General features: G+C 51.5%; 1 protein-coding gene across 11 annotated transcripts in view; it reads left to right on the plus strand.

Moving 5' to 3' along the window:
* Positions 1 to 27,434, plus strand: part of MPRIP (myosin phosphatase Rho interacting protein) — a 76,257-nt gene extending 48,823 nt beyond the window's left edge. For 5 of the 11 annotated variants that reach the window (XM_071760628.1, XM_071760633.1, XM_071760634.1 and 2 more), the window contains 15 exons: positions 597 to 653; positions 2,009 to 2,077; positions 2,335 to 2,424; positions 2,688 to 2,797; positions 6,951 to 7,536; positions 8,461 to 8,577; positions 11,576 to 15,442; positions 18,375 to 18,522; positions 19,169 to 19,286; positions 20,083 to 20,242; positions 20,335 to 20,454; positions 20,977 to 21,063; positions 21,716 to 21,878; positions 22,316 to 22,401; positions 26,238 to 27,434. In XM_071760628.1, coding sequence (XP_071616729.1) covers positions 597 to 653; positions 2,009 to 2,077; positions 2,335 to 2,424; positions 2,688 to 2,797; positions 6,951 to 7,536; positions 8,461 to 8,577; positions 11,576 to 15,442; positions 18,375 to 18,522; positions 19,169 to 19,286; positions 20,083 to 20,242; positions 20,335 to 20,454; positions 20,977 to 21,063; positions 21,716 to 21,878; positions 22,316 to 22,401; positions 26,238 to 26,309 — 5,850 coding nt within the window. In that variant the 3' untranslated portion in view covers positions 26,310 to 27,434. Of the gene's footprint in view, positions 1 to 596; positions 654 to 2,008; positions 2,078 to 2,334; positions 2,425 to 2,687; positions 2,798 to 6,950; positions 7,537 to 8,460; positions 8,578 to 11,575; positions 15,443 to 18,374; positions 18,523 to 19,168; positions 19,287 to 20,082; positions 20,243 to 20,334; positions 20,455 to 20,976; positions 21,064 to 21,715; positions 21,879 to 22,315; positions 22,402 to 23,552; positions 23,619 to 26,237 lie in introns of all 11 variants that reach the window. The other 6 variants (XM_071760629.1, XM_071760635.1, XM_071760630.1 and 3 more) reach the window with 5 other exon arrangements.
* Positions 27,435 to 27,770: the final 336 nt, after the last annotated feature.

A 27,770-nucleotide genomic window follows, 5' to 3' on the forward strand; every position in this document is an offset into this window, starting at 1 on the left:
TCCTCCTCCACTCTGCAGCACGTGGAGCAGCTGGAGGAGCTCAGCCTCGAGGGAGCAAAAGCATTTCCACCACATCCTTTCCTGTGCACGGGCAGGGCTGGGAGGAAGGGCTGGCAGGAGTTATCCCACACTGTCTCAGTTGCCTTTCTCAGAGCTTCAACATCCCAGTGCACCCCACGTTGGAGGAAAGAGAAGGTGTCATTTGGGGCAGTGCTGGGTTTCCCTCCATTTCCAGCCTTGGGAACTCAGTCTTATTTTAAATCCTGCAGCCTTGTATCACTAGCACATAGTTTGTCCTTTGTAATACATAATAGAGGGACAAAAGTCTTGCTAATCCCTTGCTTTTCCTTCCTCTGTAATGCTGGTGTAACAGAAATTGCAAGAGAAGTGTTAGGAAGAAAACAACCCGAATAAACCACACAGCAAGTCTGCTCCTCCTGGGAGCAGATGTTTATCCACCCTGCAGTGTAATGATCCAATTGAAGTGTTGCTGGTCTCTGTGACTGCTGCCCTGTGTTTTATCAAGCTGCTGCCATTGTCTTCTAAGCACAGATACCTCTTCCCTCCCTTCTGATTGCCTCTCTCCTTTCTTGCAGCCTGATCTGCTGAACTTCAAGAAGGGTTGGTTGACAAAGCAGTATGAGGATGGGCAGGTGAGTCTGGAGGAAGCTCTGTCCTTCATGTTGGGCTTTGGTGCCACCAGCAGTCACAGTCTGTAGCAGACAACACTCATTCCAACCTCCCAGCTATGCAAACTGACAAAGCCCTGATGTCCTTGCAGGGTGGATCAGTCTTGGGCCATGGGAGAAACCAGATGTAGGCACTTGGGCAAGAGCAGCAACAGGGGGTTTGTACAGCTCAGGAGCCCAGGCAGCAATGGTTGTGAGAGAGCCCTGTGCACAGAGTGTTTGTCTTGAAGCAGGAATAGCTGGTGCTTGGTCCTTTGGAGGTTTCAAAGCCCAGCAGCTGGGTGTTGTGGTGTGGGTTTCTGGGGAGCTCTGGGGCAGCTTGGATAGCAGTGCTGGTTTCATGTTCCTGTTCTCAATTAGTCTCATTTCCCTTGCGTCCCAGCAGCCTCTTTGGCATCAGTAATGAGGCTCAGATAAGGTCTCTTGAGCACCTTGGCAAGGCCAAGAAATAAATAAATGCCTCTGAGTTGGCACTGAGGGAAGCAGCTGCTGACACTTTCCTCCTGTCCATCCCCAGAGGGATGCAGGACATGCTGCTCTGCTCTGCTGGTGCCTTAGAGACAGGTGCTGATGCTCAGGCAGCCTGGGTGCCCTGGCTGGTGGCAGACCACCCCTTCCATGGATTTCTTTCCCTCCTGCTCAGCCTCTTGAGGGAATATGAGGGCAACTCACCCATGGCTGTAAGTGCCATGGCCTGGGCTCTTCTGCAAGTACCCCCTGGTGTGCTGGGGCTGAGGGCACATCTGTAGGCAGCTGGAGGAGGATTTGGCTGCTGGAGCAATGTTGTATTAACTGAAAAATGCCTTGGGTACACTTGTGCCTCACTGGGAGCATGCAGGAGGAGTGTTTGGATAGCACAAGGGCCAGGAATAGGCTCCCACTCAATTTCTGGCTACTGCAGATAAATGTTTTACTGCCTTTTTCTCTTTCTTGAAAGAGTGGGTTCCCTTCAAGGCTTTAAGAGCAGCCACTAAAAGCATTGTCTTGTCAGTGGAGCTAATGGAAAGGCTCTGACTGCAACCATGACTCCTGCTGTGTTTCACCATCACATGCAGGGCTAGTTCCAGCACTCTGCCAGTGTGCTGGGGAAATCAGGGTCCTGGTGCTTCAAACCGTCACAGTGTCCCTTGAGATCCTGCCTGTTCAGGTCATCCCTTCATCCCAGGAGAGCCTCTCAGCAAAACTGTGACAGGAGAGGCTGTGAGCTGCCTCCCCATGGGGCATCTCTGCTGGGTGACCTGTGACAAGCTCAAGCTTCCCAGGCTCTGCTGGTGGAGAAGGAGCAGGATTGTCACTGACCTGTCTTGGTTGTTTTCTAGTGGAAAAAGCATTGGTTTGTGCTGACTGACCAGAGCCTGAGGTACTACCGGGATTCAGTGGCAGAGGAGGTGAGTGTCCTCCCTTGTGTCCTCCCCATCAGTGTTGGACCCACTGCTCTGCACCCAGGGAGCCCCAGGTGCTCCCAGACTGACCCTGGGCAGGTTGCATTCCCATGGATTCCCAGGCATTCCCAGATGCTGAGGTCCTGGAGCATCGCTCCTCAGGGCTTTGTGCTTCTCAAGCACCTTCTGCGTGGCTCCTTCTGAGCCCACCAAGCTTTGGGGTTGCAGAGCATTCTGGTTTATTTGACCTCTTCCCTCCCCAGGCAGCTGACCTGGATGGAGAAATCGATTTATCCACCTGCTATGATGTTACTGAGTACCCAGTCCAGCGCAACTACGGCTTCCAGATCCACGTAAGGAAAATGTAGGGAAGAGGAAGAGTCCAGCTGGGGGATGGCCAACGGGGCTTCTCATGGTGTGCCACTACCTGGGGATGTTCATCTGTGGCAAGAGAAACATCTCCCCAGACACCTAAAAGACCCTCCAGCATCCAGTACTCCAGAGAGCTGTGGCTTTTGGGTTTGAGAGCCATTTGTTTTGTTGGTGGTGTTGGCAGGGTGGGAAAGTGCTGGTGGGTGCAATCAGCTGCTCTGAGCCCATCCTCCTCTTTCCCTAGACAAAGGAAGGGGAATTCACCCTCTCTGCCATGACATCGGGCATTCGCCGCAACTGGATCCAGACCATCATGAAGCACGTTCGCCCCACCACTGCTCCTGATGTCACAAGGTAAAGGAGAGAGTTTAGCAGCCCCTGCAGATGTCTGGCTTCCTGTGCAGGAGTAACTCTGCCCTTGTCACCTTTCTTCCTTCTTTCTGAGCCTGTCCATTCCTGGAAGCTCTTTCTCACGTCATTCTCTCTGGGCTTAATTTGGTTACACTTTGTAAGGAAGCTGTTATGCTGAGTTACTCTTACACGTCCAGGTTTCAAAGAGAGTTGAAAATGTGGCTTTAATTTGTGCATAGGAGTTTGAAATACTGTTTCTATATCAAGGCTTCTCTGGATTCCTACCAGGTATTGTGAAACCACTTGGATTCAGTTGTGCTGGGTTCCCCCTTTCCTCTGGCTACTGTTCAGCACGAGCTGCCCATCCCCTCCACGGGTCACGGCAGCACGAGCCCAGGGTTCAATTTAGAAGCTGTTTGGCTCTGATATATTTAAAACTCCAGCCAGCAAATCATCTTCCCCCTTCTTTTGATCTCAGATAGCTGCTGCAGCTCATTCCCCTTACTTGTTAGTACTGCTGACTTCTCCTCCTGCCCTCAGTGCCAGAGGAAGGGACACCCTTCTTCGCAGAGTACCTTCTGTGAGTGCTTGTGGCTGGGGATAAAGGGTGTTTGACCTCCTCACAGCTAACCATGCCAGCCACACTCCTACAGGCCACCTCTTACAGGCTTTGTGGACACAGCCTCACCATTAACTTAATCTCCTGTCCTTACTGTAGCTGCAATGATCAGGTTTTTGCCAGGTTTGTCCCTGCATTGGTGGAATGGCTCTTCTCACCTGGTACTGTTGGCCTGGAGATGCTCCAGCCTCTCCTTCCCCATCATGCTTGGCACTCAGCCACCATTTCTCAGCTCTGCCCCAGTGCTGGTGGATCTCATGAGGTTTTTGGGGAACCCACCTTTCTCCTCACTCCTGTGTGTGTTTGATTTCCATGCAATCCCAGGAAAAACTTCTCTTTGAAACTATCCGTGCTGAAGCCCAGGTTGGAAAACTGTGTTCTCTCCTGTATTAACGTTTTGTGGTTTGTATATCTTGTGATTCACTGCATGCTCCTCCTTTTCTGCACCTCGGATGGGAAGTCCTGCAGTTTCCATTTATTTTCCTTTCTTTTTTTCCCCCTCTTTTTTTTTTCTTTTCTTTTTTTCCGTTTAAATAAAAGCCAGAGAGAAGGGAAGAAGCAACCTGATCTTGACACTTGATTTCCCTACACTGGTATCTTCCGATGTGACTAAATGTGAAGATGAAGACCAAGGAAATTTGAGGGGACCTCTCTGCCTTTAAAGAGCCAGATACTTTTATAGCCTCACAGGTTACTGCAGCACCATAGTCATGTGCACTGTATCTGCTCTGAGCCCACACAAAGGGGTTTGACTTGGGTTACCCCAGGGAGAGGGGTCCAAGCACAGGTACTGGTCGGGCAGTAACTTGCTACACTGCATAAATAGAGTGGGAACTGCAATCTGGATCTGGGGAAGAAGGAATTATAAGTGCACTTCTGTCCTTTTCTGTAAAGCTGGTTTTGGATGGTATAGAGTCTGGCATGGATTAGTCACATTGCTGAGATGTTGTAGCTGTGAGCTGAAGGGCCATGCCACAGCACGTGGGGTATCCCAGCCTGTCCTGCCTGGCTTTGAGCACCTCATTAGCATCTGTGGTTTGTTGGATGGAGCTGCTGGAAAACTGAAGGCTTGTGATGGAGAGGTGGCAAACGTCTGCACTGTGTGGCTGGGATGTGGGAGAGATGTCAGTCTGGGTGCTCAGCTGTGCTGGGAGGGCAGCAGTGTTCACACCATCCTTGGGCTGGTCTGAGCCCACACACTCCTGCAGCCATCTTGTTACCTCTCTGCTGTGTCTCCACCAAGCCAAACACACAATTTCTCAGTTCCTCAAGTCCTAATTGCTCTTTATATTGCTGTGTGTGTCAGCACCCAGGGAAGGGGCAGTGCCCTGCAGTCTGCACCACGCAGAAGGTGCTTGAGAAGCACAGACCATGCAGATAGAAAATGCCTACAAGGAAGAAGGTGGCTGCTTCAGCACTGAGTCCTTGTCCAGCTTGGTGAGGTTGGGTTCCCCAGTGTCCCCCGAGTTCCCTGCAGCCTTCCTTTTCTCCTTGCACTCTGGGGCAGAACGCCTGGCTCATACCTTGCCAGTATCAAAAAAAAACACTTTTTGCTTTAACCTATAAATATCATTGTGAGGCAGAGACACACAAACACCCCTGAGATGGAGGAGACGTGAAATGCTTCAGCAGAATTAATAGCCATGAGGTACTTGTGGGATATGAAACGAGGAACTTCAGGTCAGTCTTTTGAGTCTCTTTGCTCTGTTCCCAGTGGCCATCCTGCTGCTCCCTGACACACATCCCGTGCCCTGTGGAAAGCAGCAGAGGAGAAACAAGCTCACGAGAGATGTCACCTCTAGAAATGCCCAGATCCTTCCACGTGGTATTTAGAGCAGTGTAATTTCTGTCCCTCAACAACATCTGAGGACCCCCTTTTTCCCTAGCCATCTTCTTCATTTTAAGGCTCCATCTCATCCTGCTTTTTTCTTACTTAAAATGCAGCTGTAGTCACTGACTGACTCCAGATTGAGTGCCTGGCTTTGGAGCCATGCAGTATCTTCTAATGGCTGAGGAGCACAGAGTTTTCATCCCGATGCCTTTTGGCTGTTGTTATATGAGCTGCAAGGGACAGAGCTGAAGAAGGGCATTCTCTCTGAGCTGGGTTTAACTTGTAGCTGCCAGAATTTCTTGAGACCCAGCTCTACCAAGCCTGCAGTTTTATCATGGATGAAAGTGCATCGGAAGATACTAGCCCTGGACCCATGCAGAGTCATCTCTTCTGCTCCATGCTTCGTTTTGGGCACATGCACATACGTGAGGTTGTTGGCTGTGGGAGCTGGGGTTTGTTTCCAAGGGTGGAGGAGAATCTGGGGAGATGCTTTCCAGTCTCTTCCTATTGTGCCCTTTTGGAAATCTTGTTGAGGCTTTGCTGGAGGCAGGAGCCCACGGGGAAACTCTGGTTGTACTGCAAGGAGGGAGGGCCAGGAGTCAGTCTGAGGAGCAGGGTTTTGCCTTGAGAGGCATCTCAGGGGCTTCTGATAGCACAGAGGGCTCAGCAAATGCCTGCTACTCCATCAAGATGGGCTTCCTCTGCAAACAGCATACTGCTATTTTCCTTTTTAGTTTTGATCTGCATGTTAACGAGGCTGGCATGTCTACGTTTATTAAGCTAAAACTGCATTATGGATTATCCATAGGCTGGAAACAGTATTGCCTTCCCCTGTTAACTTTCCCTGCTTGACAAGTTTATGCCTCTCCTCTCAACCCGCCACCCTCTAACTCAGCACTAAAAATCTTTCCTTGCTTGAGAAATCAGCATTTTCAGTGACTTTTGCACTATATTGAATTAACTTGCTCTTCTTGCTGCACTGACAACTGCACACATGGCACACAGCCCCATGCTGGGGTGGCTGCCTGCAAGGCTGGTTTCCCCAGGGGAGATCAGTGCCTTCAGTGCAGGTGGTGGCACGGAGAAGTTGTCAACCTATTTATACCCCGACTTTGCCAAGCTCGAGGAAAACCCTCCCCCTGTTGTTATCCAAGACCTTTGGGAGCTGCTCAGTGCTTCTTCACCCCGCAGCTCTGAAGCCAGACTGACTTTGGTGGCCCTGGTGGCATCCTCCCTGCAAGCATGTGATTATGGATGGCCCTGTCTACCCGTGTGTGTGTGTGCACGGGGCCCCACAGCTGGTGTCAGAGGAGCTTTCAAAGCCTCTTCCCAAGCTGACAGGACAGCTTGGGATCACTGCCTTCTCCATGGGCTACTGCTGAGTTGTGGTCACCAGCCCCAGGGTGGCTGTCAAGGAGATGCAAGGTTGGGATCGGCCACTCTTGGGGTGCTGGGGGGTGCCCAGGAGAAGCTGGAGCCACTTGCACCAAGGCTTTGCACACCAGCACGACCCCAGGGAAGGGCAGCAGTGACTCCTGTGCCTGAGAGGTGACAGGAGATGGAGGAACAAGGGGGGGCACCCACATGGCATTGGCTTGGCCTTCCAGCAGCCCCTTTCCACCCGGCTCTTGGAGGCATGCGTGGGAGCGCCTAGGTGTCTCCAGCACCCACTGACACTTTCCTTCACCCTCTCTCTGTCCTCACAGCTCCTTGCCAGAAGAGAAAAGCAAAACAAGCTCTTCCTTTGAGACCGCTCCAAAGCCAAGTGAGAAGCCAGATGCAGAGCAAGCCGAGCTGGACCCGGAGCAGAAGCGGAGCCGTGCCCGGGAACGCCGGCGAGAAGGACGCTCCAAGACCTTTGACTGGGCTGAATTCCGCCCCATCCAGCAAGCCCTGGCACAGGAGCGTGCGAACGCCGCGGACTCCTCCAGGAACACCTCTGCCACCTTCTCCAGGGACACCGGTGCCACCGACGCCGACTCGGGAGAGCTGGAGCGGGAGCGGGCCCGGCGGCGGGAGGAGCGGCGGAAGCGTTTCGAGATGATCGACACTGTGGACGGAGCAGGCACGGAAGAGGCACTGAGGATGGAAGTGGACCGGATCCTGCCCGTCCCGGGGGACATCAAACCCCAGAACGTCCACGTGGAGATCGAGCAGCGCTGGCACCAGGTGGAGACCACCCCGCTGCGGGAGGAGAAGCAGATCCCCATCACACCCCTGCACCTCGCCCACGCCGAGGAGCGGGAGGAGGGGCTGGCCAAGCAGCACTTGACCACACTGCTAGAGAAGGAGGTAAAGCAGGGGGTGTGGGGCTGTTCTGCCTGCCAGAACAGCCTTCAGGCCACTGCAGGAACTGGAGGAAGCCTGAGCGAGGCTTAAAAAGCTGCCTTTAAAGCTATTTTGTAATCGCAACAAGTGGGGATGCTGCAGGGTCCCCCGGGAATCTGGCAGAGCCACAGCTCTGTGTCCTTTCCCCTTCAGCTCTGCTTGCAGCTTTCACATTCCCACAGCTATAGAAAGAGCTGGTTTTGCAAGGGTGATATTTTGTTACCCACTCCCATTTAACACAACCCACCCTTTTGTTGTTTGTTAGCCAGCCTGCCCCCTGACGAGCTGGGTACCACTGATGTGTATCAACCAGGCTCTAAAATGCAGCTGATCTTTCTGTGTGCTCCTGCAGCTGCAGAAGTTGGTGCCTGCAGTTCATCAGCAAGGCTATAAACTGGTTGGAATTCTTGTGCACGCCACAAAGGTTCCTTTTCTATGGACCCTTCTTTAAGCAATCTTAAGATTTCAGGGAAAGAAAGGTGGAGGCTCAGCTCACTTGGAAGAGGTCCATGCCTGGGGTAACAGGGGTTGTTGTTGGTTGGGATTAAGGTGCATTAGCAGGAATGAAAGGGGTGCAGGCGTGGGGTAACCAGGAGTATCGCCAGTCTGAACCAGGCTGGGATTTGCCTGGGTCATGCCTGGCACGAGCTGGTGCTGTTCATCCTTTGCTGCAGTGAGCTTTAGGAGTTAAACTATTGCCCAATTTAGTTCTTTCAAGGGGGAGGGATTTCTCCTGGCAAAATGAAATCCAGATCCCAGGGGAGAACAAAGCAGCGGTGGCATCAAAAGCCCTGTTCATTCTGCTCTACATCCCCTCCAAGCCACTCGCTCCTTATGGCTGACCCTCTGCTCACTCCCTGGACACTGTCTCTGTTCATCTCCCCCCAGCTGGAGCAAAAGCAGAAGGAGGCCCTGGATCTCCTGGAGCAGAACCGGCACCTGCAGGACCAGCTGAAAGTGGCACTGGGCCGGGAGCAGAGCGCCCGGGAGGGCTACGTGTTGCAGGTAGGAGAGCAGGGAGGAGAGAGAAATCCATCTTCCTCCATGCCCAAGGGGGACCCTGGTGGGCTTCAGTCCAGGCTGGTTTTGGGAGCATCCTGGTTGCCTCAGAGAGGAGTGGGCTCCAAGAGATTTGACCTTCTTGCTAATTCGAATAGACTTCTCAGGATCATCTGCTTAACAAAACCTCTGATGTGGGATGCAGTAGGCAGAAAATAGCATTACATAGTGGTGTCCTTGAGGGGAAACAAAAACACAGCCATGATAGACAGGTGGGACCTCAGTAAGATCCACCTCTGATCCACCCTATACTGTGTTTGCCTATGCAACAGCTATTTCCCCCTTTCTGTGCCCCAGATATTCCCCTCAGACAGTGGGGCTGCACATAAGGCTTTCTAAGCACCAGGTAGCCCAGCAGTTGCTCCTGGCTGGGCAGTTTGTGTGGCAGTGACATGGGCAAACACAGCACACACAGATGGATCTCCCAGGGCTTGTTCCTTGCAGCCAAAGCAGGAGTTGCATAGAGACACAACCTATTGGCTTGGATCACTTTGGTGGTTTCTTCTGTTACAAGATGCCTTTCCTCAGCAAAGCCTGAAAGTGTGTTTTGGAGGTTCTGGCAAAAAAGATGGGAGAGTCTCTTGGAAAGCCTTTCCTCCCCTCCTCCAAACAAAGCTTCCTGTGGAAGCTTTTCACCCCCCCTTTATTCCTGGAGGAGCTGTGGCACCTGCAGGGCAGCTTCTGGCTGCTGTCATGGGTCCAATAGTCCTGTTTTGTATAGAGGCAGCATTTTGGCCAGATGGGGTCTGGATTGAAACGGCCACAAGCTCTGCTCCCATAGCAGCAACCCCACGTCAAGGCTGAACCTTGCATCCTTACTTCTCATGGGAGAAGCTCCCCAAAGAAGCTGCCCAGGCAGGGGTGGCAGCCCAGGTAGGAGGGCATCTTGCCTTCTTTGTTGATGGTCTCCTTGGAGGAATTACTAATTCATTTATTTCTGGAGTCCCCGAGCTGACAGTGCTTGCTTGGAGGAATTCCATTTCCACTTGGCAGTGTTGGAAGAGAAAATAACTCCCATTTCCCTGGGGCAAAGGCATCTGACTTCCTTAAATGCTAAAAGCTGGATGTTGAATCCACTGTCAGATTGGCTGTGTTGAAATTGGCCCTAGTGCCTTGATAACAGGAAGAGGGGAAGCCTGCAGAAGGGTTGAGCAAGTCATGGCAGCAGTGAGAAGTGATACAAACTTTAGGCTAGAAGTTGGAGAGGGTTTTTGGGAAGGGTTGGAGGATTATCCTTGCTCCAATGGATTGTTCTGGGGATTTCCCTAAATCCCTCAACTCCCAGGGAAACATAAAGTCCTGTTGCAGAAGAGAGTAACCCCACCAAAGCCTGCTGGGGTGGAGGGAGTGGAATCACCTGGGGCTATGTTCTGCAGCCCCAGACTTCAGGCAAACATCACAGCATTTTTTTGATCTGACCCACTGAATTTCATGTGCCCTCCACCTCCATCATGCCTAATGTCAGAGAGGTTCCTACATGGGGAGGGACAAAGGAGGAGCCAGACTGCTGCCAGCCCATCCCTCCTGAGCTTCCTGGGGGACACCAACCTCTCCTTGGCAGCATGAAAGGTCCCATAGGGACCCCCAAATGCTGCCCCAACATAAAAGATGCTGCACGTTTCATAAGGCAGCTGCTGAGATAGCCACCCCCATGCATGTGCCATGCACTGAAGCCTCTCTGGCCTTGTGTAACCCCTCTCTTGCTCTGAGCTTCTTCGGGGATGGGACACCCCAACTTTAAACCCTACCAGGAGAAACACTGGGGGCTCCTGCCCCTTGCAAACGGAGCAGAGACACCCCCCAGCTCCAGACACAGTGGGTGGGAGGGGTCACGTACTAACCTGTCCTGGGCAGATGTTCTTGCATGTTTTTGGTGTAAAGCATGAAATTTAACTTAACATAACTGAGTGTCACATCTGTGGGCTTTCCTTATCAGCAACCAGAGTACAGCAAGGCAGGCCAAATTCCTAGGCTTAACGCTGTGCTTCTCTCGCCTCTTCCTCTCTGTGTATTTTTTTTTTAAAGATACATAATTTCTGTCGCCTTTTGCATGACTCTTTCTGTGAGTTTTCTCTTTGCATGCTACATTGCTTTGGTTTGAAACTCACAAAGGTTGGTTTCTTTTATTTTACATCCTCATCACACCTTTCCCCCTCCCTTCACTTGTCGGGCTTTTTATTTTGTCCTTTGTTTGGGTCTGTTTTATTTATTTATTTATTTTGCAGGTAGAGAAATTAGATCCTCCCTAGTCTTTAAACTTTTTGCATAACCACATCTCTTTAATGTGATCAGCAGCCACTAAGTCCTGTTTGGCAGTCACAGAAATGACATCGCCACGCCGGCTGTCCTGTCTCCCTGCGTTTGGGTGGGATGTGATGTCATTTGCTGTTACCTCACTTTCTGTTGTTGCTTTTGGTCGGTAGGACTGTGTTACCTGAACTGTGCACTTTTTGTTTCATGACAAAATGAACAAACCTGCTGAAACAAGCAGTTGCTTTCTCTTCGACCCCTCCCCACCCCTTCCTCCTTCTCACCTTTCCCGTTTCGCTCTTGTCTGTCGGTCTCTGTTTTACTGCTGGTGTTTCTTTTTCATTGTTTTGGTTTTCTTTTTGGTTCTGTTTGAGTTTGGTTTGGTTTTTTTTCCTTTTAGCCTGTTACTGTACAGCTGTTTTGATGTTGTGGTCCATGTTTTCTGTTACTGGAAAGCAGTTGTTGCTCATTCAAAAAACAAAAAACAAAAACATCAAAAAAAAAAAAAAAAAAAGTTGGTTAAAATGTACTAAAAAAAAAAAATGTGCTGAGAACAAATCATCCCAATTGGAGCATGTGGGTAGCAGCCAAATCGCTGTGAGGAGCTTTTCCATGGCCTGTCTGGCCAGAGGTGTGACACTCAGCAGGGAGAGCCAAGAGTGTTACTAATTAGTATTTAATCGATTTTTTTAAGACCGAGGTGGCCGCCTCGCCATCAGGTGCCTGGCAGAGGCTCCACAAAGTCAACCAAGACCTCCAAAGCGAGCTGGAAGCCCAATGCCAGCGTCAAGAGCTGATCAATCAGCAGATTCAGTCTCTGAAGCGCAGCTACGCCGAGGCCAAGGACGTGATCCGGCACCACGAAGCCGAGATTCAGAGCCTGCAGGCGAGGCTCAGTAACGCGGCTGCCGAGCTCTCCATCAAGGAGCAGACCCTGGCCAAGCTCAAGAACGACCTGAGGAGTGAAAAGGAGAAAGCCAAAGAGCAGCTGGAGGAGTGGCAGCACGGCGAGGCCGCCCTCAGCTCCCAGCTGAAGGCCAGCGAGCAGAAGCTGAAGAACGCGGAGGCTCTGCTCCTGGAGAAGACCCAGGAGCTGAGGAACCTGGAGATGCAGCAGGCGCTGCAGAGGGACCATCAGAAGGAGGTGCAGAGGCTCCAGGACAGGATTGCAGACCTGGGCAGGCAGCTGAATGCTAGCGAGCAAACACGGATCCTCATGGAGGAGAAGCTGCAGAAGAATTACGAGGCTCTGCTGGAGAGCTGCGAGAGGGAAAAGCAGGTTTTGTTACGGAGTCTGAAGGAGGTGGAGGATAAGGCCAACGAGTATGAGAACCAGCTGCAAAATAACGAGCAGCAAATGGAGATCCTGCAGAAGGAGAAGCTGAGTGCGAAGTTTGAAGGGAGTGAGCTTGTCCACCAGCTGGAGGAGCAGCTGGTTATGAAGGAGGCCAGCATCCAGAAACTCGCAGAGCACATCAAGGAGCTGGAAAGAGAGAGAGATCAGATCAAGTGTCGGTTCCATGAGCTCATGAATCAGGTTGCTGAGTCGGATAACGAAGTCGCAAAGCTGCAAGCGAAGTTGAAGATGGAGGAGGCCAACTACCACAATCTGGAGCAGTCGTTCGAGGAGGTGTCAGATCAGTTCCAGGGTGTGCAGAAGGTGCTGAAAGAAAAAGAAGAAGAGCTGAGACACGTTAAGGAAATGCACTTGAGAATTGTGGAGAAGAAAGATCAAGATCTCAGTGAGGCTTTGGTTAAAATGGTTGCTTTAGATAGCAGTTTAGAGGAGACTAAAGTAAAGCTAAAGGCCAAGGAGGAGGCTTTAAAGAAATTATCTTGTGTAGGTACAGGTCCTTGTGCTGAGGAGGCAGAAGACCTTGGCCTCAATCTCGAGGCTGACGAAAATCAACTGGGGCAGCCTCTGCAAACTCAGGATGTCCTCCCAGCTCTGACTTATGCACTGAAGGAGGAGGAGGAGGAGGAAGAGGAGGTTCTTGAGCCCAGCCAGAGGCAAGCAGAGGAGTTTGGGTCCCCATCCAAAGGTGGAGAGCTCCAGGACCAAGAGTTAGTTCAGAAAGCCTTAGCAAAGCCTGATGTAGGCATCATGGGGGCCAAGAGGCAAAGAATTCGTTTCTCGAGCATCCAGTGCCAAAAATACATCCACCCAGATGGATCAGAGAAAAACTGGACAAGCAGTACCTCTTCAGACACAAGCCAGGACAGATCACTGTCTGAAGAAAGCATGTCCTCAGAGCCAGCTCCTGGTTACCCCTCAACAGGGACAAGTGACTCTGAGACCTATCTCTCAATCATCCATTCTTTGGAAACCAAGCTTTATATTACAGAGGAAAAACTCAAAGATGTAACGATGAAGCTGGAAAGCCAACACGGCCATAATCAGGAGACACTCATTGCCCTCCACCACCAGTGGGCCAGCACAGAGTCTCAGCTGCGGGAACAGCTTCAAACCAGCTTGTCCCAAGTCAGTGCTTTGATCTCACAGCTGGAGAGTGAGAGGCAGGAAAAGTTCAAGCTCATAGAAAATCACGTTAGCGAGCTGGGAGGTTTCCAAATGAAAAATGATCAAGCACTGACTTGTTTAGAGAAGTGCAGGGAGCAACTGAGATCTTTGCCCAAATCAGATGAGGAGAAAGAGGGTGATTTGTTCCTTGTTACTCTCTCCAGCATGGAAACAACCTTATCAAGTGCAATCCAAGCCTTGAGAGGGGCGCCAGACCCGTCGGAGTATCAGCAGAGTGAAAGTGTTATCTCAGAAAGCCCCACTCCAGAAGGAGGTTTTTTAGGAGAAGAGGAGCACGTCTCCAAAGAGCAGCAAGCAGAGCGGTTTGATGCTGGCCAGCTGAGATGGCTTTCTGAGAGAGTGGCATTTGAGGCCTCTCTCATCAACCAAATAGCAGAGTCTTTGAAAAATGCGAGCTCTGAGATATCTCAGCTTCTGAGAGAGATCCAGGGAACAGCTGAGGTGGCTTTGTTGGAGCCAGCAAATGTTTCTCATACAGCTGTCGACTTGGCCAGTGTCCTATCTAAGAAGCTGCTGCTGGAAGGGGAGTTCTGGAGCCAGGTAGAGGAGCTGAGAGTGCACTTGAGCACCAGAGAAGGAGAAGCTGAGGGTAAAACAGAAACCACAGGTTTGGGCTTTTCTCCATGTTTTCTCAGTACTGTGGCAGACGCTACGTTGATCAAGGCAGAACTTGGTTTTGTTGCACAGAAAATGAGAGAATCTTTTCATCAGAGATTAAAAACAATTGAAGAAGACCTCCATAATACCAAAACAGCTCTCCAGCAGCATAAATGCATGCTGGAGGAGATCATCAAAGTGTACAGAACTCCCGATTTTGACAGAGTTATGCACCAGATTTCTGAAGCTCTTGAAATTCAGAAAGATGCTTCAGAAAGAACCCAAATCTCCTGGGACAGGAGCCATCTCCAGGTGGTGCCAGGTCAGGAGTTAGCCAAGACAGAGGAGATTGGCAGCCTGCCGGACAGTAGTAGTGAAGCTCTTGTTTCCATTCAGGAAGACCTTGCCCAACAGCTGAAGGACAAATCGAATGTTCTGAAGGAGATATCTGTTGCCTTACTCTCCCTGCCTCCCGAGGAGGCGATGAGGGACTGTCAGAAGCTCCTGAAGATATCTCAGAGTCTCTCATATCATGCGTGCATGGGAGACCTTGAGCGCTATTCCTCCTTGTTAGTCCAAGATGCAATTATTCAGGCTCAGGTTTGTTACGCTGCTTGCAAAGTCCGCCTGGAGTACGAGAGGGAGCTGAAGTCCTACAGGGAGTCCCTGCAGAGCATGGATGTGCTGTGCCAGGAGCGTGTGAAGACGGTGTCTCTGCTTCGGGATGAGTACGAAGAGTTGCTGAGGAAGCAGCAGGGTGAGTACGGGGAGGTGATCGCCGTGCTGGAGCGGGAGAACGCCGACCTCAAAGCCAAGGTCTCCCAGCTTGAGAGTCAGCGAAGGCTCTTGGAGGAAGAAGAGCACAAACACAGCAAGAGCTTGAGCGAGCTGCAGGGGCGGTACGAGGAGGAGATTCGCAACGTGATAGAGCAGCTAAACAGGACGGAGGATGCTCTGAAGGCCGAGAGGACAGAGGGCCTCAACCAACTGGATGCCATCGTCCGTGACAAGCAGAACATGGAGCAGTATCACCTGGAGCAGATGCAAATGCTGGAGGACAAGTTCCAGGCCAAGATCAAGGAGCTGCAGGTCATCCACGGCGAGGAGCTGCAGGCTCTGCAGGAGCACTACAGCCAGAACCTACAGCACCTGCAGGAGACTCTGGACGAGTACCAGAGGCAGCACCCCGAGGTGTCCCCCGTGGCAGGGCCAGGTGGTGGGGACACCTGGGTGGCCGATGAGGCAGATGGCACTGGGCAGGGTCCTGGTGGTGACCTGGACTCCATGCACGGCCTGAGGGAACGCATCCAGGAGCTGGAGGCCCAGATGAATGTCATGAGGGACGAGCTGGAGAACAAACATCTGGAGGGGAACGCTTCCACCTTGAGGGAAAAATACCAGAAAGACTTTGAAAACTTAAAGGTCTTGATACATTTAATGCTTTCCACTTTTCTGCTGCTGAGTGTTTGGGAGGGTATGTTTGGGTCTGGGCTTTGCTTGCTGAGCTAAGGGCTGTCCCCTGAAAGAGCCAGCACACCGCAGCAAGCCCCAAAGTGTTAGCAAGGACCTCTTTGCAGCATGGCAATTCCCTGCTCTCCATGCTGGGGTGTTCTAAATGCATTGCTGAGGCTGGGGCTCAGTGGGAGGGTTGATTGTTGCAGGCAATCTCCAGCTGTAGAGGGAGGGAAGGTTTGGATTTAGCTGGATAACTTCACAGTATCCTTCACTATGGAGCCTCATACCCCAGGCGTTCGTTTTGTTCCTGACTCCTGTTTGAAAGCGTTCCTCAACTCTCTGTCTTTCCCAGTCTGATCAAACCTCCAGTCTGTCTCTGCTGACCTCAGAAATGTTAGATGGAATGGAAACTTGTTGCTCTCAAAATGTACGTTCCCAGGGAAAGTAGCTGCAAATGGAGCCAAATTCCCTAGGAAAGCCAAGCTCCTCTGCACGGGGCTGCGGGGGGAACCACCCTGGTGTTGGACACCAATGATTCTTCACACAACAAACAGTGCACAGTTGTAGGAAACCCAGGTGAGGTGCAGGACACCCCAGTGGCAATAAGATGCCATCGTTCTGATTGCTCCACTGGCCAGGACTGGCTGTGAAATTAGCCTGAGGTGTTACAGAGTGTAAAAAAAAAACAAAAAACAAAAACAAAAACAAAAACCACAACCGACCAATCTCTTGGGTTTGGTGTTTTCCTTTTGATCAGAGAGAATTTCCAGTTAGGAAGTTGGTGTAGGGCAGGAGAGGGCTCCTGGCAGCACCCCAGGGGGATTCCAGGGTGACTGGGCCAGGCTTTCATGGAGCAGTTGTTTTCCAGAGTTGGCAAAAATGTGGGAAAGATTCCTTCTATCCATGAGATCCTTGGCACACATTTGGGCTGAGAGTAAAGTGACACAACACAAGCCAAGAGCTGGTTTTAGCCTGGGGAGAGCAGTGGTTCTGCTGTGTCCCATCGTGTGAACCAAGTGTCCAGGGAAAAGGAGAGCTGCAGGGGAGGTGGTTGTGATGGATTGATGTTCAGTGAATGCTATCTCCTCCATCTTAATGCTTCAGGGAGGAAAAATCCTTGAACCTCCTGTCCAGGTAACACCTTGCCCTGTGAGTGGGCAGCAAACAGGGGTTGCTCCTACCAGAGGATGTTCCTCTTTGGAAGAAACAAAAATTCCAGAACCAAAGCAGAGGCTGAAAAATACCAGCAAGCAGTGAGCCTGACCTCCTGCCTCTGTTTTTAGCTCTGCTTTGCCAAAACTTTTTTTCCTGGTGGGAAGACAAGCAGCATCTTTTGGGCAGAGAGGTCTGGGAGAGCAGGATGGTCTGAGCTCTCTCTGCATCTTTGTATAGGAAGGAGAGGGACAGACAACAAAATAAGACACTTCCCTGGGTGAGAAAGCTGAGCAGGCAGTTTCAAACCTGTCTGATTGTCAGGTTAAAATGTGCTCAATTCCTTTCTTCTGAACCTGATGGAAAATGTAACGTCAGTAACACGAGCTGCTGGTTTGTACATGTTCACATGTCCTGGATTTCTGGCAATCCATTTACAATACATTAACTACTGAATCTACAGCCAGACCTCTGGAGGAGCAGTCACCATTTTCCTCCAGCCTTCGAGGTGTAGTGAAGAATCCTGCAAGGCTGCTTCATGCCTCTCCATAGTCAGCCAAGTCTGGACAGGTTCTGGCACTGAGTTTCACACACACACACAAAAAAAAGAAAAAAAGAAAAAAAAAAAAAAAGGCTGAGAAAATGAAGAATGCCTCAGGATTCAGACTTAAAGGGGAGGAATAAAAGTAACAGAGCTGAAAATTGGGAATGTGAGTGGCCCAGGTTAAAGAGCATTAGACAAGGATGTGATGCTGTGGAATGAGGGTAGGTCAGCAGGTGTTAAACTGCCATGAGCATTATTGTCACTGGGAGAGTGAGTTTGTTCCTCTTAAATTTCCCATGGGGTCCCAATGGTCCCTGGGTGACATTTCTCACTTCCCGTGGTAAACCTGCGTGGGAATCAAGAAGAAATGTGTTGAAATCAGGGAAAAAAAAACCCCAACAAAACAGCTTGTACCATTAAGAGGGAGATAACCTGGGTGCAGTGCATCAGGGTTGCCCCCAGATGTCTGATGGGGCTTGTGCATCCCTGGTGCATTCCCCTTCCTGGTCATGGCTCGAGCCTGCCTGTGGGTTTGCTGTCCTACCTCTGTCCTCCAGCCTTGTATCCATCTGGGATCTTGAGGTGCTTGGTGGGGTGGCTGGGCTGGTGGCTGAATTGGAAACAGGCTTTTGGATTTGTCCCACTGCAGAGGCAGGGGCAGGTGCTGTGCCTGGGGCAGGACTGAGCTGGAATTCAGGATCTCACTAGTGGTGACTCCTGAATCCCCAGAGCTCTGCTCCCATCTCCTGGCCTAAGTTCACTCCTAGTAATTCAATTTTCAAATAATTGCTTGTGCAGCATTTGAAGCAATAATACCCAGTTGGAAACTCAGGTCCTGTTGCTGTCACGAGTCATCTACCTTCCACCCCAGAGGCAGCCACGTAAAATCAGGCATTGTTCAAGAGAGCAGAAGGGGGACTGGAAACTTTTTTTTTCTGGTTGTTTTTAACATATATTTGCACTCCTCGGTCAGGTCTGACCCTAGACCTACCCTGTCCTTTTCACTGGAGCTGTCAGGAGTCAAGCAACTGCAGGACAAGCTCTGACTTTGTGAGGTCCATCCTTGTCCGTGGCTCCTCCATGGCTGGGGAGGCAGAAGATCCCCATGATGGAAGCTGAGCACCCACCTACCTGCTGGCACATGGCTTCTGGCAGGCTCACCACTGCTTCTGGGTCAACCCCTTCCCCTCATCCCTTTTGCAGGCAACATGTGAAAGGGGCTTTGCAGCCATGGAGGAGACACACCAGAAGAAGATCGAGGACCTGCAGAGGCAGCACCAGCGGGAGCTGGAGAAGCTGCGGGAGGAGAAAGATCGCCTGCTGGCAGAAGAAACAGCTGCCACCATTTCAGGTATGGAGACAATGCCAGGGGGTTCCTGGTGCTGGGGCAGCTCCATGTTGATGGGGATGGTGTTTGCTCCAGTGTGGAAGAGCAGAGCATGGATGGGATGAAGGCTTGGTGGGGATCACAGGGAGATGGGGAGGGGGTGGTTGGGTTACGGTTGGACTTGATCTCAAAGGTCTTTTCCAACCTTAATTTCTCCTTATGATTTTGTGGTGGGACATACATTTTGGGTAGAGGTCCATCTTGGGGATCTTCCTTCGAATTTGGTACCCCTCTCCTTGGCTGAAACATGGGCTGATCTGTTTTCAGTTCCATCTCAGACTTCAGTCATTCCTGTGGTTAATTGATTGCCAATTCCACACTGAATTCATTCCTCAGTGCCCCAGGGAGTTTTAAAGTGCTGGAGCCAAGGTCTCTGCATTACGAGTCCCACAAGCCAGGAAGCAACATGTGAATTGGACAATCATTTGGACTTTATTAAAACCTGGGATTTGCAGAAGCCCCTTTGCTGCTTTGCAGCCGGGGCACCGGCTGGCGGGGCTGCGAAGCAGTGTGAGGTTTGCTGGGATGGCTTCGAACCAAACAAAAACTCAAAAAATCTTGCCCTTGGGTGGAGTAGGGCTGGATGCTAATCCTGTGCTGTCCCACACAGCCATTGAAGCCATGAAGAATGCACACCGGGAGGAGCTGGAGCGGGAGCTGGAGAAGTCCCAGCGCTCCCAGATCAGCAGCGTCAACGCCGACATCGAGGCCCTCCGAAGGCAATACCTGTAAGATCATTGTCATCTTCCATCTGTCACTGCATCTCACAGGGATGTCACCCGTGTAGGAGACCCTTTTCCCCTTTTGTTTCAGCAATAAGTTAGGGGTAGACCTGTCACTGTAGGGTCCTCTGGGTCCTGACCCAGCTGTGCCCATTGGAGGCTCCTTGGTGCCTCTGATTTTTCAGGCTCCGGGTCAGTGTCTCCCCAGTGCTGGAGTTCAGCTGCTTTATGGTCACCAGAAGGAGCAAACGTGCAAATATGGTGCTGCTTTTCATGCAGCTGCAGTGGGAGGGTTGCTCAACCAAATCTAACCAGGCAAGGAGAAAGCTTTTTGTGGCAAGGCTGTCATAGAATTACAGAATTCCAGACTGGTTTGGGTTGGAAGGGACCTTAAAGATCTAGGATCCTGCCATGGGCAGGAACACCTTCCACTAGACCATGTTGTTTAAAGCTCCATCCACATGGAACCTGAGCAAAACAGCTTTATTTACTTAGGTGAAGCTGTGTGAGATGTGTAGGTGTGCAAATATACCTGGTCCTGAGTGCCCAGAGCAAATTTCATAGAGCTCAGCTCAGATTTTGGAAACCTGAGGAAGTCCTGCCATTTATCCTCCTAGAGAATGTCTTCTCCTCCCCTTTGGTACCCAGGAGATGGAGGGGCTGACTGACTGTACCTGAGGCTTTTCCCAAAGGGAGCGTGCGATTCTTTCCCTTCAGTTGGGTTGTCCTGGGGTGGCTGGAGAAAGAGTGGGCACGAGGGGGTGTGCACCAGGAGGTCACTCCCCAGCGTGTGTTTCTCCAGGGAGGAGCTGCAGTCGGTGCAGAGGGAGCTGGAGGTGCTTTCAGAGCAGTATTCCCAGAAGTGTTTGGAGAACGCCCACCTGGCGCAGGCGCTGGAGGCTGAGAGGCAGGCCCTCCGCCAGTGCCAGCGGGAGAACCAGGAGCTCAACGCCCACAACCAGGTGAGGGTCCCCCCCCAGTGGCCAAGGGGCACCCAGGGAGGGGGTGAGAGGTGTGGTAACCCCTTCCCCAACATCTCTCCTCCCTTTCCCAGGAGCTGAATAACCGCCTGGCTGCGGAGATCACGCGATTGCGGACCCTGCTGACCGGGGAGGGCGGGGGAGAGGCTGCTGGGTCGCCTCTCACGCAGGGCAAGGATGCCTACGAGCTGGAGGTGAGCTCTGCCCTGCTGTAGAGGCAGCACTGATGGGCACAAGGGCCCGTGGAGCCCAGGAGCATGTCACAGCCACCCATCCCTCCACACGTCAGGGCTGGTCAGCACTGTGCAGCCTGGGGTGCAGTGGGGTCAGGAGCTTTCGGAGTCCTGATTTCCCCTTCTCGTCGTGTCTAGTTGGGCATCTGCTCTTCCTTCTCCATCCCCTGCTTGTCCCCTGGGATCCAGTCCCCACCAAGCAGTGGGGATAAGCAGAAACCAAGGGGGTGTGGAGGGAGCACGTCAGCCATGGATGCTTAGGCAAGATCCCACCAGACCCAGGAAGCATTTGCTTGCATGAACCAGGAGACACAAACCAGCAGCTCTGTGGTGCTGGTGTGGAGCTGATGAAGGGCTGAGCCTCCAGCCCAGGCTCAGTTGTCACTGGGTGCAGTGGGTGAGCATCTCAGGATCAAGCTGCACCTGCTCAGGTATGAACACTCATTGCTTCTGTTCCCACACTCACTGCTTCTGTTCCCACAGGTCCTGCTGCGGGTCAAAGAATCAGAAATCCAGTACCTGAAGCAGGAAATAAGCTCCCTCAAAGATGAGCTGCAGACAGCACTGAGGGTAATGCCCAGGGACACTTCTGCAAATCCTCGTATGGGCTGTGCTCTGCTCCTCTGTGTGTGTGTGTTGAGCTTAGGTTTCAGCTCTCTCATCCCCACCTTTGAAACAAGATTTGATTTTTCATCCACAATGGAATTGAATACCCATTTGGGGGTCCTCAGTAAAGCACTCCACAACTGTATCAGCTCAGGAATTACCCCTTCTTGTGGGAAAACATCCCCTTCAATGTTTTTCCCTGTTTCTTGTCATTTCAGATCAGGTTTGACATAGCAGAAGTTGGTAAGAGATCTCTAAAGTTAGAGATCTGCCCAGCCTCCCAGCATCAGATCTGGTTTGATCCAGAAAGCTTCTTTGCCAGGGCAGTTTCTGGGAATTCTGCTTGAATTTCATGTCTTTGCTAAAATGAGGCCCCCCACACAAGCACTCCTGTAAGGAAAGGGCTGTGTGCTCACAGCTTTCTGCCCACCTCACGTCTCATCCTGCTGTCAGACCCAACTTTGGGAGCCTGTACCAAATGTGTGCCTTGCCCCAGCATTCCTCCCTGGATATTCTTCCATCAGTGTTTGCCAAGCTTCTCTTTACCTGCATTCTCCACCTCCTCAGCTCCAGCTGTTTCTCTGACTCCGTTGGGTTGTTCTTCTTCCTTTGCCAGGATAAGAAATACGCCAGTGACAAGTACAAAGACATCTACACAGAGCTGAGCATCGTGAAGGCCAAGGCAGACTGTGATATCAGCAGGTTGAAAGAGCAGCTGAAAGCAGCCACAGAAGCTCAGGGAGAGAAATCCCCTGTGAACACCACTGTATCAGGATATGGTCAGTCCTCTTCCAGCAGCTCTGAGCAAACGTGGGGTTCCTGAGCTAACGTCTGCATCCTGGCCCACGAGCCCTTGCACAATAACGGGGCTGATTGGTGCTTTTTTAGCTTGTTTCCTACTGCTTCCCACCTCTGCTCCATGCAGACAGACTCCTCAGAGATAGCAGGGACCAGGCAGACCCCAACTGCCCTCCCAGTTTCTCCTTCCAGCCCCATAGATGGGAAGCTGGTGGGCTTTGAAAGCTTTCTGGCATTGGGAAAACTTCTGCTACATGTGGTGTGGGAGAGCAGAGACCCCCAAAAGTCCCCTCTGCCCCTCATCCCTTGCTCATCAGGCAGTTTGTCCGGGCTGGGAGAGCAGGAGAGCCCCAACCCAGCTTTGTCCAGGAAGACAGTGGGCACCACACTTAATGCAGTTTCTTTTGCTTCTCCCCAGATATTATGAAATCAAAAAGCAACCCTGACTTCTTGAAGAAAGACAGATCCAGTGTTAGCCGGCAACTAAGGAATATCAGGTCAAAGGTGAGCTCAGACCTCCTTTCCCCCATGATGAAAATGCCCAGCATTGCTTTCCAGGGGGGGATGCAAGTGAGAAAAAAATGGGTAGGGGAAGAAAATTTCCTGGTCAGTAGTGCTAATCTGAGGGTGCTGGGGAGAAAAGTGAATTTTCAGTGGTGCACCACAGGACCTGCTCCCCCCACCATGCCTGATGGGGCTCACACCCTCCTGACCATGCTGAGATCCAGGCATCAAGCTGCTCTCCACTTAAAAAAAGGATGAGGTTCACCCTGTTCTTTGGTCTTTCACAGGAGGACTCTCCCAGAAGTGCCTCCCTGTTTTCAGTTGAAATTTACGTGGTGTCAATAAGTGGGAGTGTGCAGGTCATGCTAGGTTTTACAGTGTTCATCACTGCATGATTTTTGGTCTTTATGTGGAGCAACGGTGTCTTGGTCCTGGGCATATTTAACATATTTCTGTGTGTTAACATGGTGCAGATGGCTCATGTTTGTCCAGCCTTTCTGTACTTTCTCTTGGTCCCAAAGTCCAGTGGTGCTGTGCCAAGCTCACTTGCTTGGCCTGCTGACCACCATGTTACACATGGGCTGTTCTTGTGGGGCCACAGGGATAAAAAGAGCAAAGAAAGCTTCTGAGAAGTCACCATGTGACACAGGTCAGCTGGAAGGATGAGCAGCGTGGGCAAAACCTGCTTTGCCTCTCACCACTGGTTACCTGGTGTCTCATGCTGATGTTTGAAGTGGTTGGGACCTTGGGCAGAGCAAGAAGCTGAGCAGGCAGAAGGCTTCTAGCTCAGTGGCCATGCTGGAGAAACAGTCACCACCCTGGGTGGTGTGGTCAGGTCATCAGCTTGGGTGTCCGTGCTGCTCCCAGTAAATACAGAGAGCATTTCAGGGACAGCCCAGACCTGCTGGGTCAGGTCTGATGTTGGGTTTCCCTTCACCACTTCAACCCAGACCATTTATTGTGTGGTCCCTCGTGTGTGTTGCTTGGTGGGGAAGGAGGAGAGGAGAGCAAGCATGAGCTCTGCCTGCTCACATCACTGCTGGGATGGGGGGACTGGGGCTGTGCAAACGCCAGTGCATTTAGGATTTATGAGCTTCTTGTCTTGTTTTGTTTTGTTTTGTTTTTCTTTATTTTGCTTTTTCCTTCAACAGTCCGTTATTGAGCAGGTCTCATGGGATAACTGAAATGAACCCGTGTCCAGGTTCCCTGCCACGTAGGTAAACAAACCAGCACCCACCAAGCGAGGCAGCTGCCCCTGGAGCACCCACTTTTGCATGCACTGCTCACCCCTCCGTGGCAAACGAGAGCCTTTCTTCTTCTTAATGACTGACTGGTTTATTTGTGGCTAATTATTTCACTGGGGGAAGGGCAGGGGAGAAGTCAGCGTACCCAAGATCCATGTGAAATGCAGTCTCTCTGGCCTCTTCCCTGGGGAATATGACTTTCTTGTCTTCCTGTTCCTCCCACCCTTCCCAACACAGCTAACCATGGCTGAGAGGACTGGGACACAGTGGGGAGATGTTTTCCTGCTTGCTGTGTTGGGAGTGTGGGACACTGAGTGTGTGTGTGCTTGACTGACTCTGCATGCCTCAGACTAAACTGCAGCAGCAGCCAATGTCTTGTAGGAAAAACAGCCCTTTTGCTCTTAGCCAGGCTGAGGATTGGGTCAGTGATGCCTGGAAATGCATTTCCCACAGTGGCCTCTGGCATCTAAAATGGTGGGGGCCCCATCTCAGCTGCAGAGGGGATGCCCTAAATGTCCTTTACCCATAATTGCTGCTTCTTTAGTTTGGTCCATGCTTGAGCAAGTCCTCCTTGCCCAGTAACCTCCTCCAGGCTTCTTCCAGCTCCCTGGTGTCCTTGCTGCTCTCCATTCTTTGGCACTGTGTCTCCATCCCACACACTGGCCTGAGGCTTCTGAGCTCAGCCAGCATAAAGGAGGGAGCTGATGAGAAACGAGGCCCATCCTAATGACCCAAATATCAGAGTGACTGGAGCAATAGGTAATTTACTGACCTGTGGTAAAGACTGAGGTTGGAGCACCTTGCAGGTTAGTGAACTCCCCAGAATTATGGCAGAGAGGTGACTGGAGAGCCCCAGGAAGACTTGATCACAGATTTCATCCTACATTAGTCTGTCTTCATCAGGCACCCCTCATCAGGACCTCCAGTGGGTTGTGGGAGTTCCTGTGGGGTGAATTTGCTGGAATTTGTACTGTCAGGCAGAACAGTTTAATGATTTCTGTTGCCTCCTTGCATCTAATGAGAAATGGGATGTCCAAACTGGAGTGCATGGGTTGCTTCCCATTTAAAGAGGCCCAAAGTAAGCTTCCTGGAGGAAGTATGTGCTCAGAGGCTCTCATCCCAAGAGACTCTGCTGCCCACTGAAAGACAAGCATCCAGCATTTGTAAATTCAAACCCATCCCTCGTGGTGCTTTCATTTCCGTGCTGCTTTGCAAAGCTGGGCTGTGTTTGTGGCTCTGTGGGAGGAGGAGAAACATTTGAAGAAATCCAATAACCGTGGGAGTCTGCACAGCCTCGGGGCGAGTTTATCATGGAATCCTGCCTTGAGAAACATGCCTTAAAGAAAACCCAGCCCAAAAATCCAATGTGCTGCTGTGGTTGTACAGTCCTCTGGCACCACGGTCAGGGTCAAAGCAAAAGGGGGATGGCTGCTTGTTCAGAGGCTTTGTGGTCAGGTCTGTGTCTTTTGAAGCTGCCACATCTTGATCTGCAAAGCAAAAGAATGTTCCAGCTGCAGAATGAATTCATTGCAAGGGATTCCTCACAGGGCTGCCTGGCCTGGAGTCCTGCAGCCACAGAGCCACCAGTGCCTTGGTTAGGGAGATGTTGGTGCCTCTTCAGCAGCAGCAAGCAGGGACATCTCACTGCTGTCCTGCTCCCTTAAAGCTCTCAGAGCACAGCTCTGGGGCTGCAGGCAGGAGGGAAGGCTGGTTTGAGGCTCATGTTTCTCTTTGAGCTGGTTTCAGGTTAAAGCTGTCATACAGGGAGCAAGCAATTTGCTTCTGGGTTTTTACCCCTCAAGTTGCTGTTCTTCTGGGTCCCCACGTGTAGGTGAGAGATTTCACAAATCCAAATGCCAAGGGCTAGCAGGATGGGCTTTTCTGCTGGCCAGCTGTGTGTCGTGCCTTGAAATCTGGATGCTGCATCTGAATTGGATCAGCCATCAGATCCTGCTGGACCTGCAGCGAGCATTTAGCCAGTCCTCTGTCTAACCCTGTGCAGTAGAGGCAGCTTTGGCTTGGGAGAGCCCCCAGGCTGGGGTTAGAGACAGGGTGGGATTGTCTCTGGCAACAAAAAAAGGCAGTTTACAGAGCTCTTTGAGCAAAGCCTGCACATTGACCAGATCTGGGAACATCCCAGATGGACACATGTTCAGTCAGCACAGGTGGGCAAGGAGGACCAGCATGGATGTCCTGCTCATCAGCACGGTGCTCTAGTACAGCACATCTGAGCTGATCTGCCCAGGGCTCCTGCATTGCTGGAGCTCCCCTGAAATTGCCACCACTGCACTGCAGGCTCTGGGGGTCGTTTTCCAAGTCGAGCTCATCCCGCTTGCCGCATGGGTGTGCCTCTCATTTGCTTCTGGTACGTCTCCTGGTTTGTTTGCAATCTCACCCTCTCTCTAGGCACCATTCACCAGTAACCACCCTCCATAACCGTGTGTTTTCTCTTAGCATGTCCCACTAATCTCCCCACCAAGGAGCCCATCTTCCTGCTGATCTCGTCTCCTTTGCCTGAGCATCTTCACCCCCTCCCGCGTGCCCCGCGCTCGCCTCCCTGTCCGACCCTCTCTGTCTTTTTCTCTCTCCCAGAGTCTGAAGGAAGGCCTGACTGTGCAAGAACGCCTGAAGCTTTTTGAATCCAGGGACTTGAAGAATGAGTAGTTCTCCCCGCTCCGCTTGACCACGCGCACCTCCCAGCTTGAGGCAGCACAGCACCAGCACCGTTTGTCTCTCGTTCCTCACCACTGTCCTTGCTGTCGTTCGTCTTGACGCCCCCTCCGGGACCCGGTGCCTCCCCTTACACCTCCCCAGCACCTTTCCCTGCTTGTGAGATGCTCCAGAGACTCTGAAAAGGAGAGGAAGGGATTGGGGTGGGGTTGTTTGGTTTTTTTTTTCCCTCCCCCTCCCCTCTCTTCGGCGCTTTGTAGGAGAATCCTTCCTTTACTGTAAACCATTACACTAAGTGTCAGTATTAAGGCTCAGTAGCCTGTCAATAAGCTAGCTCTGTGTACCAGCCCTTTTGGTATGCAAGCAGGGCCTGGGTGGTATCAACCATACCGAGCTCTTACTGCTGTCAAGAGACCCAGTGCTCAGAGCACGCCAGGAGCCTAATTAACCATTGATCTGATTGCATTACTTGCACCTGCAAGGGGGGGGGGAAGAACCTGGGGGAAGCTATCGGGGAGCGCGAGCCCGCGCCAGCGTACGCAGCCTGGAGGTACAACGCTGATAACTCGCTGGAGAAGGATGCAAGAAATGATTCTCCTGCCCCGGGACTGTGCTGTATCCTGAATGTAGGTGATACCGGAGCCCGGTGAGCTCTGGGGGCTGCCCAGGTGGTTATGGATAGGGAGCTGTGGATACTCTCACAGGCACCGTCAAGCCCGGCCCATCGGGGCCTTTGCCTCCCGTCTCGCTGGTGGTCGGAGTCGGTGTTTTTGGGGGCTGAGTTGTAAGATCACTTTCTTGCCACTGATAGATCAAGCCCAGCACTCTCTTTGTTTTTGTTTTTTTGTTTTGGTTTTTGTTTTGTTTTGGTTTTGCTGTTACTCCCTTCCTCTCATTGAGTCCCGTGTAATCCCAGGGTCTGTGCGCATGTGAAACTCCCTTTTCCTAGTCAAAGGAAAGTAGAGTAGAAAGTAGAGCCAATATTGACTGAAAATGCACAGTGCTCAATGCATATAATGCTCCTTTTTTATCAGCTTCTTGAATTCAACTCTTCTTGTCAGCAGGGCAGCTCCTATTTTAATTCTTTAATCTTTTCCTGAAATAAAGATCTCAAAACCAGTATGTGCTTCAGACCTTCTCAGTCCTAATAGCTTTGGTATTTAAAGCAGACAATTTTAGCACCATGAGGAAAAGAAACAAACTAAAAATTGAGGTGAGGGAGCTGGTAGCACTAGGTGCAGCACACAGCAGCTGAGCTCTCTTCCTAGAAGAAGCCTGCGCTGCTTCTCAGCCCCAAGGCTCCCAGGCATGGTGCCTTCATCCTGGGCTAAATGTCAAGATGCTGCCTGTATAGACCCCAGATCCTGCTTCCATGATGGCCCGGGCTGGGAGCAGGACTGAAGCAGCTCTCCAGCACATTCCCAGCCCTGTTGAGCCACCAAGTGACCCGTCTGG

This window comes from Heliangelus exortis, chromosome 17, assembly GCF_036169615.1.
Source record: "Heliangelus exortis chromosome 17, bHelExo1.hap1, whole genome shotgun sequence".
Taxonomy (NCBI): domain Eukaryota; kingdom Metazoa; phylum Chordata; class Aves; order Apodiformes; family Trochilidae; genus Heliangelus; species Heliangelus exortis.